At 40.8% G+C, this 16187-nt stretch overlaps 1 protein-coding gene across 1 annotated transcript; it reads left to right on the top strand.

The window, feature by feature from the left end:
* The first annotated feature begins 11042 nt into the window (after positions 1-11042).
* On the top strand, positions 11043-16085 carry ca6 (carbonic anhydrase 6). Its single transcript, XM_014988380.2, has 10 exons — positions 11043-11229; positions 11815-11994; positions 12471-12619; positions 12769-12864; positions 13530-13596; positions 13681-13838; positions 13954-14080; positions 14189-14272; positions 14357-14395; positions 14728-16085. Exons 1-10 carry the CDS (start codon positions 11142-11144, stop codon positions 15357-15359), a joined length of 1620 nt encoding a protein of 539 aa, XP_014843866.1. The 5' UTR covers positions 11043-11141; the 3' UTR covers positions 15360-16085.
* Positions 16086-16187: the final 102 nt, after the last annotated feature.

The raw sequence follows: 16187 nt of genomic DNA, 5'->3' as shown, positions 1-16187 counted from the left end.
GCACTAACTGGTTGGGTATTTCAAGGGAAATGGAAATGAGAAAAGTTATGAGACCACCACGAAAAAGAGACACGGAATCATCGTATTACATAATATGGCATTTATATTCAGTTACATTTATTTGTATTGTATCAGTCCATAATACGCTGCCTTGAGGCACTTAAAAAAAAAGACATTCAATCCAGTCAGAGAGGTGTATTCAAAGTCAAATACATTCCAGTTCATTATATCAATCAAACAACTTAGTAAAGTGCAGTTTATTTTTTAAATTGGTGAAAAAGTTTTGTAAGGAAACCCAGAAAATTGATTTCAGTTAAGCATTCACTCCCCCTGAATGAGCATAGCAATACTAGAAATTCGATTGCATTGTGTCATTGAGCTTGGTGCAATCCCTCATACTGAGCACGCAGATAGCAACCGTGGAGTGAAAAAACTCCCATTTAACAGGAAGAAAACTCCAGCAGAACCAGAACTTGGTTCAGCGTGTACGGCTATCTGCCACAACCATCTGGGGGTTTGAGAAGACAGAACGTACAAAAAAATAAACAGAAGCACTGATCTAGGAGTACTTTCTATGTTAAAGAAAGAGTCGGTTTTAAATGCTACAGGATTAATTAGAGCACATACAGTTAGTTGTGACAAAAACTCAGCCAATAGCCTCGACTGGGAGAGAGACAGGGTTTAAGACTGAAATACAGGGCCATGTGCTGGCAGCAGTGGCTCAGCAATCTAATATGAAAAGTATGAGAATTGAACGTGGATATCTAGAATACAAGTTTCCCCAAGTTAGTTTCTTTCCTTTTCATTCCGTCTTCTTTTTTTTTTTAACTGCATCTGCTATCCGAAAGCCAAAGACTCACAAAAATAGAACATAAAGATGATTAACATGTGGGAAACGTGTTCGGCTGAAGGCCGTGTATTATATGATGCGACAGCTTGCCACACCATACGACTTAACCGAGAAGAAGATGCGGACTTTCTTAATAGAAGCATCGTCTAAAAGAACAGAACAGACAAACACAGTACAGGTTGACTTTTAAATTAAACGAATGCTGAGAAATGTATGGTTTTACTTGTTTTCATTCATATAAATTCAATGATGGCGTATGCGGAAAGAAAGATGACGCAGAGGTGAGTACGTGCAGAGGAGCAGGCGTGCAGAGGAGCAGGCATGGATCTCCCAACTCTGTGTTTCGTTGTTGGTCACATGTTAGTTGTGGTCTCGTTTCCCGGCAGTGACTCCCCCCTGCTCATTAAAAAAAACCCCATGAAATGAATGGAAATGTGGAAATGAATCACTTCACCCAGCGTGAGACGTGCACTTCAAGTAACACGTTTTCTGTTGATTTAAAACATACTGACGACGGGTGAGTATAAAAAATAAAGTACGTAACAGATTTAATTAGTTTTAAAATTTTCAGCCAAGCTTTGATTTTCCTTTTTCACAAACTGCACTCAGGAAATGATATGAATTAGTCATAATGAGCAATTTGCGGGTTTCCCCCTCTACCAAGCTGCCATCTAGTCTCTGTGTGACACGGTAACTCTGCAGCTGCGCAGTCCACAGCGTGCAGCATCAATAGCAGGAACAACAGAGAGGGAATGACTTCTGCAATGACCTTGAGACTGCAATGTCAGATGCGCCCCCTGGTGCTCACAAAAGTCACACACACACACACACACACACACACACACACACACACACACACACACACACACACACACACATACACACACACACACACACACACACACACACACCAAACTCATTTTAGACACATCTTTAGATGTGAGTATTCCCTCAAGAGTTTATTTGTAGATTAATTCAGAAATGTCTTGTCCAAATTAGAACATCTGGCGTTTGAAAAGGCCAGATTAACCAAACACTTAGATTAAAATACAAAATTTCAACCTGGAAAATAACTAAGTTGTCACAGTAAACATGGTATGATGATGAGCGGTGGAGGAAAGAGAGGGTAATCAGATAATATGACAGACGTGTTGAATATAGAAACAGGTGAGCAGCAGGTTGCTGAAAGGAGACTTAAACTCTAGAGACCCCTGGTGGATCATTGAAGACATGACAGATAAAACCCAGAAAGTTCTTCAAATATTTTTTGTGCTGCTATATTCGTTGCTCTTGGCCCTGGTAGGTAAACTGAAAAATGTGCAACAGATGTAAGAATTTGGACATCGTGCAATATACATTTGGTTCCCTTCTATAATATGAGATGTGGCTATAACTTAATCCACACACATGGAAAGGTCAGATGAAAGTTATTTCCACACAGTTCTTAATACCTTTTTTTTGTTGTTGTTGTTTTTTGTTTTTGTTTTTACCCAGAATGTTCAGTTGTTGGTGAGAATGTTGAAAATGAAGAGGAATTTTTAGTTTTCAACAAGAAGCCCAATAACATATCCAATTTTGCAAAACAAAAGTGGAAAATTCCAGTTTGGAAAGTCTTGAGCCCTCATTAAAAATTTTATGACACACCAGAGAAGACCGTGTACAGGACAGGTCGTCACAATCTGATAGATTTGGACAAGCTCGGGAAAGGAGAGCAGACAAATATTACAACGTCAATATGAGGTACGTTAGTAAATGTGAGGATTTGGTTTTTTTCTGTGTGTTAATTTATGTTTCTGTGTTCTGTTGTGTTTCTGTGTTGCCCCATGTTTCTATTTTTAGTTGAGGTGCACAGAATAAATGTCAAATCGAATGTGGAAAAAGTTTTGAAATTATTTGTCAAGGTGTTGTTTTTTTCCCCAACAGAAAAAGCTGATACTTTTAAGAGACAGTTTATGTTACTCTATATTCTTTGTTGGCTTTCCTCCATATTTAAAAATACAACGTTTTTGTTGCTGCTCATGTAAATGTAAGTGCCATCAGTCACCACTAAGAGAGGCTGCAGCCCAGAAAGTCCCTTAGCTTGTGCAATAACATCTTTGGATGCTTTGCTACTGCAGCACAGTAGTAGCAAAGCATGTCTCTCACAGCTGGGCCTTTTCTATCCAAACAACCCAAAACCTCCAAAACACATGCCACTGCCTAAGCAACACCACCACTCACACAGACACACACACAGACACACACACAGACACACACACAGACACACATAGAACATCTCAGGCCACTTTTGTCGCAGCGGATCTGCGGTAGACTTTCAGCACAACCACACAGCCCAGCCCTCTGATGTTCTTAGAATGATAATCAAAAACAAACACACCCAGATAGAGTAACTAAAGTACCTAGTGTGTGTACCTCAACACACTCACTAGTTATTACTGCACAGCAGCACAAGCCAAACAACTTGAGAAATAAAACCAACATGAAGAACAAACAAATGTGAACTTTCATTTCACATTTGTTTAATCATTGGAATCATTGGCGCTTTAGTTTATATGTTAGTGATTGATTATTTCATTATATATTTTTCTTTTTTTTTCTTTTTTTACTGTTCTTGTTTTGTCTGTTTATGGACCATAATTGTGTCTAAATAAAGAGATTGATTGATTGATTGATTGATTCATTGATTGATTGATTGATTGATTGAATAATGATAATGTAAGAATAGTAACGCAACATGCATTAAGGCAAAAGTCTGAAAGTTGAAGATTTCACACAGAACTTCAAGCAAAATCAACCCTGTTACGGAAATACAAGCCTGTCACGCAGACATTGCAGCACTTGCCCTGGAACTTGCCAGTGAGCTAACCACAAGCTGAAGCATAATTAGCTTATAGGTCTTTCATAATTCATCAATGCTTTCAAGATCAGTTGCAAAGTTAAGGCATCATCACCAGGAAACAAAGCATGGCCGTTTAGCTCTTCGTGTAACAATAAACCCCCAACCAAACCAGGTTAATCCAGGTGGCACAGAAACGTAAACACAATTCATTTGGAGAAAACACGTTTAATGTGGTTTTCAATCAATTCGAATGAACACATCCTGATGAGTTGAAATGGACGCCTCTCTTTTCAAAATGCCACTCTAGAGCAGTCTTCACACGTCTAGAGGCAATCTGCAAAAGAGATTTGGGTTTCATTGGCATTTAAATGTCAATTTGACTGCCAAACTCATAAATCCCAGAGGTCTGAACCGACTCATGATTCATTGAAGTCAAAATGATTAACATACGAGTATTTTTAATACAAAATGTTATCTCTAAAAAAACATACCGATGGCAATACTGTTATCTTGACGTCTGCAGACAAGTTTTTTTAAATGATCAAGACAGTTCCTCTTAAAATATTCTTTAAATATAAACAAATTAGTAAGTAAGAAGTCCAGATTGTATAAAGCAATAAGTGATAACAAAGTGACAAGCCAACTGGAAGCTAAAATCTGGTCCCGCACTTTGTTGAACCATTTTCCATCTGTCAATTGAACTGTTCTATTGATCCGCATTTAAGTCTTCCCACACCTCTGCTTTTACTGGCTCAAAGATTAAACTGGTTTGCACATCTGGACAGGACCATCCAGTAGAAGTAGATTGTTGTTCATTCTTATGCCTTTTGTGTTTGCTGCTCAAGGGTCCCTTCAGTAACTCCCGTTGAGTTTTCTCATCATCTTCAGAGGACGTTTTTATACCTTGGATGCAGACAGTGCTAACAAACAGACTTTGCCTGGTCTTTCTAAACGGATTCAGGATTTTTATTAATGTTGATCGATGTTAACTTTGAGTGAGTTGAGAGAACATGAGACATGTCAACATATGTGACACGGCATTAATCTATGCTGCACATGTCAATCATTTGGTCGTAGCATTGATCCTTCATAAAAAGTGTTTGCAAAAAAAATAAAAAAATAAAAACCCAGGGAGGTTTGCAGTAGTCAGCTGTGGCCACAGTTTCTGTGTCAGAAGCGAACTTGTGACATTTTGGTGTAAAATGGAAGTGAGAAAAGTGCTTAAGTGTGAAAAAGTGCTAAAGTGTAAACTTTGCTTATTCAGAGTCTTGTCTGGTCTTAGATGAAAAGATTAACAGGGCTGCGTTGGACTCATGCAGCTGAGCTGTAGAGCTGAAACGAGCAGAAACAGACAATTTTCTACAAAACCATAACAAAACAAGCAACTCTTAAACTAATTAGTTTTTCATTGCAAAGAAAGAGTAAACATCTTTCAGACAGATAATCTTCCTCGCAGTTATGTCAGTTTATTGGTTTGTTAATAAATGAAACACAAAAGAGGATGTTTGGCTGAACGATGGTTGCAAGTCTTGCACTTCTTGATCTTTCCACTTTTATAAAAACAACCTACCAAGATGTATCGGCCAAAATGTCTGGTGTTATGGCAGGTGTTGAACATTGAACATGTCTCATGTTCTCCTGTGATTCAAGTACTGAGAAGTTTAAGCTTTCAAATAGAACAAACAATTGAAGTAACACATTGATGGGATTCTTTAGAGGAATGCTTCAGAAAGCATCGGCTTCCTTGCGGCACTAACAACAAGAGACAGAGAAGAGGAGCTGAACTGCTGACACACTGGCTGCACTGGGCAACTTTCAGGTGTGGACATGTGTTGCTTTGAGAGCAGGGCGTTGCTGGGAAAGAGCAATGGATCTTCACGCTCAGCGGACTTCTTTTAGAAATGGTAAACAAAGCTGAACTTCTCAACTCGTCAGCTCCTTTCCTCGATCCAGGTCGCTGGATCAACAATGCATTTTTGCGCAAACGACATGACTCTGGTCCCCCCCGACGACCAGGTGATGTATTTGCCACAGTGGTGAAAGGTGCCGAGAAAGACGGCTTCCCTTCTTCGCTTGGGTGACTTTTTGCTGTAATTTGTGGAAGGAAAATTTGAATTGAAACAATAAAAAAAAGCCATTAAAAAATGTGTTGGTGTTTATGTTTCCTGTGAACAGCTTTAATTGCACTTTATTCAGATTTTAAGTGACCACACAACACAAGCAGTTCATGACTAAAGGGGGAAGGAGAAGTATTTATGGCTTCCAAATTGTTTTACAAATGAAAATCCCTCAGTTGTGAGTCATTTTGAGTTTGTTTCTACCAGCTTTGCTCATCTGGAGAGAAATATTTGCCTACTTTTCTTTGCAAATAGAAGAGTAGAGTGACTTCAGGGAAGGATTTTTAAGTCGTGTCTTGCAATGGACTGCATATTACTGCTGTGTTTGGAAACTACAAGTAAATTTAACATGTTTTGTCATCATTGCACTTTCTACTTATGGTTAATCAAAGATTTTGCTTGGCTTAAAGCATTAAATGCACGCTGTGGCTATAAATCTGTTTTCATTGATTACAGTTTCTTTGAAAAGTTTTAACTTTTCAGTCATGTGGTGAAATTATTCATCGACAGCCTGACATACCTGATCAAAGTTACACTGTTAAGTCTGGATGCCATTTGTCTAAAGCCCAGGAAAGATGGCACAGACTACCGTAGATTGAATACGATGGATTTTAGCCGTCGCATTTAGAGCCATCGCGTCAGGCTTTTACACTTCATTAGACTGATAAGTTGACTTTACAACTGTTATCCTGAAAGAAAGAAATTCCTGCTTATGCAAATCTGCACCCTAAGCAGGAAAGAAAATATTTTTACGACACGGGCGTACAAAACGAGGACAAGGCCAGATGTGTTCAATCGTTGTGGAAAATTACAGTGCAGAAGTCTAACAACTCTGATCTTGCAAAAACAACAAGAAAGGGTGACATTAGAACAGGAACTGGTTGAAGATGAAACGGTTGGGTAGTTTTCAGGACGATTTCTTTAAAACCTGCAGGACAGATTGTTCACTGTAACTTTTATGTTTTGGTAAGAAGCTCATTGTCCATTTCAGGATATTTCTTTTTTTTTTCATTGCTTGAGATATATAAAGCCGTCTGACCAGAGAACTAAGCTTGTGTTTTGTGCGCGCGCATCTCTTCTTCTTTGCTGAAACATGTCGGCTTTAAATGACCAGTTTGGTCCTGGCTTCTTACTGTGATCCCGATAACGTCCTCAAGATGTTAAAAACCATCATTGTGGTCATGGTGGGGATGAACCTGGTAATTTACTGGGGAAGATGACAGCCAGGGTTCTTGTTTAGTTAGACACTGAGGGGCATCATGTCTGTGGCTTCTTAATGATCTCACTCTTTGTGCGTAGGGCAGTCTTTCATGTCTTTTCATGTCTCCCATGATGCCCATAATGATCTGGTATACTGGCTTCCTTATCCCGGCTAATATAGTTTAGTTTTTGGTTGTTTTTGACTCAGTGTTAAAGCAACTGCTGCTAATGAACTACAGATAGCACTTGAGAAAGGAACATTTTTAATCCAATTTGTCGATTGGATGATTTAACACATTTGTTTGTTTTTTTTTTAAGTCTTGTTTAAATCTTGCTTACTGTTGATGAATTTGCGCCACAGTTTTTGTCTAAGCTTTTGTACTGACATCAGGCAACTTTAAAGAAAAAAAAAAAAAAGCAAGATTCCTTCAACAATGGATTTGCTTCTTGCTTGTTTTGCATCTTTTTGTGTCTAAGAGCAATAATTTATGTGTTGGAGAGGGTTACGGCTTTTCAAAAACAATTCATTTACAAGAATCCCACAAATCATTCAACAGTGTTTGTTTTTTCTGGACCGTAAAACATTTAAAACTTTTAATAAATCAATCGAGTTCTTTGCAGAGACAGACTTTTTTTGCTGTGAGACGATATTTACAGTGATGGGAAAATGTGTCGATAACGCCGTGTTAACCCCATGAAGGGAGAGGTTGTAAAACCAACTGGAGCAACAACAACATGAAGTACCGTAATCATTATATTATTATATTTTCGTATATATATATTCATATCTAATCCTTTTTTTTTTTTTTTACTGTTGTTTTGTTAAGGTTTGCAGCACTCCAGTCATGCTGGGGTCAACTTAAGTTTTTTCTGCCGTTCTGCAGTAGATTTGTTGTTTGGGCTCGTCATCTTGCTGCAGAACTCAGGTTGGATAAACCTTCAGCTGCAGCCTTATGACTCTACAATGCTTTGGTATCAAGGAGTTGACGGACTATTTAGTAACTGCAAGGCTGGTAGGTCATGTGGCTGCAAAACAAGCCAGTATCATCACCCTCCCATCATGCCTGGCAGTTGCTTTACTGTTTTTGGTTGCAAACATGGTGCTGTGCATTAAGACATGATAACATCTTCGTCTTATCTGTCCAAAGAAGACTGTTGCAGAAGTCTTGAGTTTTCTTTTTTTTTTTTTTTTTGAAAGGGTTGGCTTGCTTTTGCAATACTGTCTAAGAAGACGCACAGATAACAATAACCGTATCCTGTTGTCTGATATATAGAGATTATTTTGACTGTTTTTGCCATTTCTGTAAAGGTTGGATGGTCTGACATTGAAGTGAAGATCGATTGCTGCTTCAAATGTTTACCAGTTTGTAAATGGCCTTTTAAATCTTCTTAGACTTGATGAGCAGCCAGCAAGAACTGCTCCTTGAAGGTCGCGGCTCGTCTCCTCCCTTCTTTTGACATCGTGTAAACTCACTTTTGATCAGCGGCTTTAAGCTGCTACTTTCTCGTTTAAACTTTATAGAAGGAGCAGATAAAGGTTTTTGTAAGACTCACCGAGAAGTCATAGAGACGTACTTGTCACCATGACAGCGCCTATAACCATAATGACAGAGTCAAGAAAAATGTAAAACATAATAAGGGCCCTCACTCTTCCTCACTTCACTGAGGCAGACTCTGAGCTGACACAAAGCAAACTCAGGGTATGTTACCCTGCAGTGGATTAGGTTCCTTATTTATCTAGTCTGTGTGACAAAAGCTTTACTGCAACCATTCAAGTGCATCAGCTGCGCCAGGATGGCTTTAGGTAACAATCTTGCATGACAGAGCTCATGGAAAGAAGCTACAGCATCAAAGTAATAGGAGACCAGCGAGGATCTGCAGACAAAATCCAGAATGTTTATATATATATATATATATATATATATATACCTAAATGTTACCTAAATGTCGTGTTTGTGTCACCAGACTAAGCAAAGTATGTCTTTTTCTCTGGTGATCTTCAAGAAGTATTAAGTTGTACCGTCAGAAGTTCATATTTCAGGTTCCCACTACGTCATTTGGCAGATTTACTTGCTAATAAAACCCACCAAAGCAGCATGAAACATCAATAACGCCCTGCAGAGTGGGAGCTTAGTTTGGCTCACAGTTTTTGTCTGTGGCAATTTTGTGTTCAATGTACAAGTTTCCTTTGGAAAAAACCCATTACCAAGGGGGTGGTAGTGCTGAAACCAAATATAATGGACCAAAGGCATCACTGCTAAAAGAGTTCTCACACCCACTTCCAGCTTCATATTAGAATTCATTCATTTTTAAAATGTTTTTATCTTATGTTTTTGAATACCTACTCAATATTTTCTCTATTTTTTGTGTTTAAAGTGAACCAAGTGCAGCTTTAAATACAGTTTCCAGGCTGGTATAAAGATATCAAATAAAACTCCACATCCAAAACTTCAAACAATTCAAAAACTGGCAGCCACACCAGAGGGTGAATAAATTTAAACAGTGGTGGTAACAAAAGTTGTCCAACAGGTAGTAAACCTGCGCTTGTTGCTGTGAACTGACAAGGAGTTCCTGAAACTCTAATGGGAGCGGTGATTATGGGAAAGGAGGCAAGGCAGGTGGGACTAACTGAGCTGTAAACGTTGTGAAGAGAACGATGAAACTGAGGCCTCAAGGGAAACTAACTAAGCAGAGAGACAGAGATCGAAAAGGTGTCAGTGGGACACTCAGAGTAAAGAAACAAGATGTAAACCGGACTCTCCAAGACTAAAGAACCGTTGTTTGGGTATTCTGAATCAGACACCCTGGGCCTGAAAACAAAACATCATTTGGATACTCAAGTTGTTGTCCAGGCAGCCGGAGACTGGACAGGAGGAAGAAATCACAATCTAAAGAGAGAAGAATACACTTTGAGGAGGTTTCATCTACATAACCTGACACTGTACAGGAGTTGCCGGTTAGAGATGTGGAGCAATGGCCATCAGTCGAACCCGAGAACAAGAGAGGACTGTGGACCAAACTGGAAAGGAAATGTTGGTTGAAGAAAATGGAGTGATTCATATGAGATTAATGGCGTGGTTTTATTTCACTTTTATTTCACCAGGAAAATTCCGTTGAGATTAAAAATCTCTTTTGCAAGACAATCCTTAGGTGGAGTAAACTAAGATACTGGCAACAAAAAAATAAAAAAATAAAAAAAAATAAATAAAAAAAATGGAGGAACGATACGTATCGAAATAAGGAACAAAACAACTGAGTGTTATTTTTGAACATGCAGCAGTTGGAAAGCATTTGTGAAACACACGTTCACCTTTTGGTCCAAGTGAGGAAAAAAAAGTGCCTGGGAATGAAGGAAAAATACTATATATTGTTGAGCAATCCAGTAAAATTGCTGATTCATTTATCCCTGTTACAACATCCGAGGGCTGCCAGGGCAAACCGTGCATACACACACTCACACACTCAACGAGTAGGAAAATCAGGTTAACAGCGGGTCGGACATGTTGAAACTGATGCGCAAGGTGATGCTCTGTATAATTTAGTGTTACTTAATCAGATCACGTGATAATGGAATGGCTTTATCAACCCGGAGCTGTCCTCTTCTTTTTTTTTTTCTCTCAGAATGTTCTGAGGTCTGCACCAACACAATGACACTGACATGACTCCGCTTGTTCAGCTTCCTTTGAAGTCTGATACAAATGTCGCGTACTTCTGTTAGTCTGAGCACCTTTTCACAGCTACAAACAACTGGAGAGATTACGAAAGAGACTCTCCCAGTAGAGAAAGGGTAATAAATGTAAACATATGTTCAACTAATATATGATTCTTTAAAAAAAAAGAACAACTAAAGAGACCAAATTTGTCCTTTGCACAAATTGCAACTGTTCTGACTTAAACAGCCACTTCATTTTCTTTCCCAAAGTAATTCAATCCAAGCCCGCACTAAATTAGGAACACATTTCAGAGTCGGACTACATCAGATTGGTGCCTTTTCCAGTCGCTTTGGCATTGCTGAGAAGCGCTCTGGGCGGTTTCAGCAGAGCGCAACACCTCCCCTCACCACATGTGGGTTAAATGCAGAGAGCAGCCCTCTGCGGGGTGTCAGTGTCCTGCGTGACGGATCCGAGGCGCAGTGATGGAGATCCTCTCCGCGTTTATCTCCGCCGCTCTTGTTTGCCTGGTTAATGCCGGAGCCCATACTGATGAACACTGGACATACAAAGGTGGGCTTCCTTTCCGCTTTTTGAATATAATTATTAAAGTCTTGTTTCACGTGATTGAAGCCGACTGTCCTGGTGCGTAAAACGCGCGTAAAGTAGCGCTGCGCGGATTAGACTTTGAGTAGGGCAAAGAAACGGTGAAAAAAAAAAAAAAAAAAAACTTTTGTTGTTGGCGGTTTTATTTTTTATTTTTGTAAATCAAGTCAGTTTATTACGATTTTTACGTGAATCCTGGTTTCTTGCCTTGTGCGTTACATCTGCCAAGCACATTTTGGAAAACGACCGCTGTGGCATTTTTAGCTTGTTAGTACACATTCATCGGAACAAATTATACTGGTAGTTGGATAGAGCAGCTACTGTTAACATTTCTGTGGTGAATAACCAGCAATATCCAATTTCCGCACCGGCAACATCCAGTTGAACAAGTTCTGTGCGTTCATTTTTTTTTTTTTTTTAATCCTTCTACAAACAGTCATAACATAAACATAATGATCGATGCTAATATTTGGAGTCGTGGTATTGCGCTGGTGTGTACCTTTTTTTTTTTTTTTCTGAGGGTGGATAAATGTCTGCCTGTTTTCAACACAGAGGGAGCCTTGGATCAGATGCACTGGGCAACCAAATACCCAGCATGTGGAGGCAAAAAGCAGTCGCCGATTGACATCCAGCGGCGCAACGTCAGGTTCAACCAAAACATGCTGCAGCTGGAGCTGAGCGGGTATGAGGCTCAGAAGGGAAATTTCCGCATGACCAACAACGGGCACACAGGTACGAGTGATAAAGAGCAGAAATGACATAAATGTTTATGTTGATTATTGTCCCTGATAGTGAGCCATATGAATGATCCATATCAACAGTCAACACTACTTCATTATCTATCTATCTATCTATCTATCTATCTATCTATCTATCTATCTATCTATCTATCTATCTATCTATCTATCTATCTATCTATCTATCTATCTATCTATCTATCTATCTATCTATCTATCTATCTATCTATCTATCTATCTATCTATCTATCTATCTATCTATCTATCTATCTATCTATATCTTTGTCACAGAAATATAAATAGATTACAAATAGTTCCAACAGGAAAATAAACAAAGCAATACAAATTAGACACAGTAGAAAGTCTGTCTTCTCATTTGTTTTCATGCCATCTGGCTGTAAACGTCTGAAACTCAGCAGCTGTACTGTAAAGTATTCATGATCGGTGATGAAATCTTTATGCTGGCTTCAGTTCAAATCGACCTGCCTCCCTCCATGAAGATCACCAAGGGTCTCCCGGGACAGTTCACAGCTGTCCAGATGCACCTGCACTGGGGCGGCCTGGACCTGGAGGAGAGCGGGGCGGAGCACACCATAGACGGCAGCCGCTACATGGCGGAGGTGGGTGGGCGTTGAAAGCAACAGTAAAACTGGGCGCTTTTCTTTTTTTTTGTTTGTTTTTTAGAAGAAAAAAAAAATCCGGAAAGGATTGTTTTGTTTTTTTTCGGTTCAAACCTAATGTGTTCTTTGTTTTCTCCTTCCCCCGGCAGCTCCACGTTGTTCATTATAATTCTGACAAGTACAAGAGCTTCTCTGAGGCCAAAGATAAGTCGGACGGCTTGGCAGTGCTCGCCTTTGTCTATGATGTACGTGAGCCGCAAACACTTCTTCCTCTACTCAGTTCAGCACCTTATTCACCTCAGAAAAAAAAAAAACTTGAGAAGAAAAATGAGCGTTTGTTCTTTTGGAGGAAGTTTCAAAGACGCCTTTGTGCTAAATATATATATACATAAAAATAGTAATCCGATGGTCTTTGAAGTTGTTTTTTTCCCATAGCGTATTGAAGGCTTTATTGCGTATTTGGCTGAGGACCGACTCGTTTGAAAGAGACTTTTATCCAGCAGTCTGCGACAAGTCTGACCTCTGAGACACTTCAACCCGCGTCCTTTGAGGTCGTTGCTGCAGCAACGACCTCAGCCGACAACCACTTTGACAGCAGCAGAGAGCAGTCTGTCTGTCTCTGTCGGAGAATTTGATTTAGGAAAAAAAAGGGATGCTACTTAAGGGGAAATTAAATTTTAATTTGGCGAAACAGGCCTCCATGAGATGCTATATGCTAGCTAACTTCTATGGACATTTGAGCTGTTGCCACATTTGCATCTGATGGATTTTTAAGCAGGATTTTTAAGCACCCAGACGTAAAGTCGTAACAGTGCGTGACTCTACGAAGCAAAACTACTGGAGTAAAACACGAAGGTTTTCCTTTGACACGAGTGAAGCAAGCCTTTAAGACTTTCTGCTTCTTTTCCAGTATGGTCATTTTGAGAACACCTATTACAGCGACTTCATATCCAACCTGGAGAAAATCAAGTATGCAGGTGAGTCCTCCCTGCACGCACAGACTCCTCTTCGTAGCTCGACCTCTTCAGAGCCCCTGTGACTGGACGTTGCGTCCCTATCAGGTCAGAGCATGAACATATCCAGCATCGACGTGCGCTCCATGCTCCCCGAGAACCTCAGCCACTTCTTCAGGTACGAGGGCTCCCTCACCACGCCCCCCTGCTTCGAGAGCATCATCTGGACCGTGTTCGACACGCCCATCTCTCTGTCACACAACCAGGTATGACGCCGGGATGGATGGGTGAGTGGGGGAAACACGTGGAGAGAGGAGCAAGTCCTAACTAGAAGCGGTCCTACTGGTTTCATTTCTCTTGCTCTCTTTGCGCTGCACCCAGATCAAGAAGCTAGAGAGCACTCTGATGGACATTGATAACAAGACTCTGTGGAACGATTACCGCATCGCTCAGCCGCTCAACGACCGCGTTGTGGAGTCTTCCTTCATGCCACGCCTTGGGAAAGGAAGTGCGTGATCTATTACTGATTCCTCAGAAACCGAGTGAATCTGCAGAGTTAGTTTTTTTTCTTTTTCTTTTTCATTTTCACTCATCTTTGGTCTTTTTGCCTCCGCAGCGTTTTGTCAGCAAGATGAAATCGAATCTAAGCTCTTGAAGATCGAGGGCCTGATAACTTCTCTTGGAAAGAATATGTATTCAGGTGCTTGAAACTGTTGGATGTGAGCACAGTAAATGCAAAATCTCCTCTTGACCTGTGTGACCGTTTTTATTTATTCCTCTCCAGGAATAGGAGGACGCTCCAGCTCAAGGCCTTCCAAATATGGTACAGGAAATTGATTTAAACAAAAAATAAAAGCATGTAAATGAAGAAAAAATTAACCAAAGAGCTTTTATTTTCAAACAAGCTAAAGGTTTTTGAGGACAAAAACTAAGAAAAAAAAAGCTCATTAAAATGACCAAAAAAAAAAGAGTAGGTGGTAGCATTTGCCTTATGTGGTGTCAGCAGAGGCAGGTATTTTATCTTGAGTGCAACATTTCATAGCAAAACAAACAGAAAACCCGACTCTTTCCCTAAAGAGAATCCAAATTATTTCACCAGTAGCTTTAAAACCACGCCACGCTTTAAAGATGTCTGTCGTTTGATTTCTTCTCCAGACCACGGGGAGCTCTTTCCTCTGGTGCTCAACTTTGAAGACAGAAACTCCGTCAGCTACGCTCTGGCTCCCCTCAGCCGCATGACTCTGGACGCCTTCACGGTCTGCATGCACGTTCTCCTCAGGGCCCCGGGGGTCCACACCGTCATCTCCTACTCCAGCAGCATCCACGACAACGAGCTGATGATCTCCATCAGCGAGGACACGAATGCGAGGGAGGTGGGCCTCTGGATCGGCGACGATTTTGTCAACATGCCGCACGGCTTCAACACCCAGGACTGGACCAACTACTGCGTCACCTGGTCGTCCCACTCGGGCGGGGTGGACCTGTGGATCAACGGCAAGGTGGGGGAGCAGAGGCACCTGCAGAGCAGCCACATGATCAACCTCGCCGGCGAGTTCGTGTTGGGCAAAGACCAGGACGGGGTCCTGGGGATCTCCGACTCGGACGCCTTCGTGGGCAAGATGACGGACGTGAACGTGTGGGACTACGTGCTGACCACCGCGGAGATCCGAGACCAGGTTTTGTGCGAGAGGAACAGCACCGTGGTGGGGAACGTGTTGAGCTGGGGGAGCAGCCGGTTCAAGATGTACGGCGGCGTGCAGCTGGACAACCAGTACAGGTGCTCCTGATGTGGCTGCACGTTTTCAATAACTTCCGAGTAAAATATTCCAAATTTGACGCCCTCCGTGTGAATTTGAGGGGAATTAACTGGCATTTGGAGGTCATTTAAGCATCATACGCAAACACGAGCATTAAAACTTGCTTTTATCATAAACAGAAATATTTGCAAACGATAAACAACTCGTGCTTGACTTTCGGCGATCTGTGGGTTCGAATGTGTGGCTTCAATTTATAGCCTGGGGTTGTGGAAATCATCTGTGGAGGAATGCAGAGTGCATGTGGGTGGGGGTGGTGTGCCCTCAATCCCTGGCAGTAAGCAGCATGCTACGGCTACGTGAATGTGAGGTATAGTAAAAAGCGTGTATCCTTGAAATATGGTTGTTGTAATCCCAGTAATCCAATAAATTATTTTTACAAGCTGCAAAACTGAGGTTTATTCCCATTTGTTTCTTTGAATTCCAGTTAATTCCCGTGGAAAGGTCCTAACTTTGAAATATGCCACCGTGCTCCTGAAAACCCTCCTCTGCTGGGCTTTGAAACGAGCTAACCACTCTGCACTCCCCCCACCCCCTTCATAACATCACCGCTGATGTTCTGGTGTGAGCTTTTGAAATGTTTATGGTCATGAAGGATAAAATGCCCGTCAGGCTCTTGCAGATCAATATTTAAAATGTGTGTCACAGCTTCATCCATGCATTCATGTCTTTGCTTCATAAATAAAGACCTACATGAAAGGTTTTGGTTTCTTTAATGACTCGTGCATGCATTCACACCTCTGCCAGTGGAGTGGCATCTGCTTGTCGTATTTTTAACCTGCAGAAGAATGCTCAAAGATA

This window comes from Poecilia mexicana, unplaced genomic scaffold (genome assembly GCF_051168715.1).
Source record: "Poecilia mexicana isolate PSO_F unplaced genomic scaffold, ASM5116871v1 scaffold_7, whole genome shotgun sequence".
Lineage (NCBI taxonomy): Eukaryota > Metazoa > Chordata > Actinopteri > Cyprinodontiformes > Poeciliidae > Poecilia > Poecilia mexicana.
This window is presented reverse-complemented; position numbering and strand designations above follow the sequence as displayed.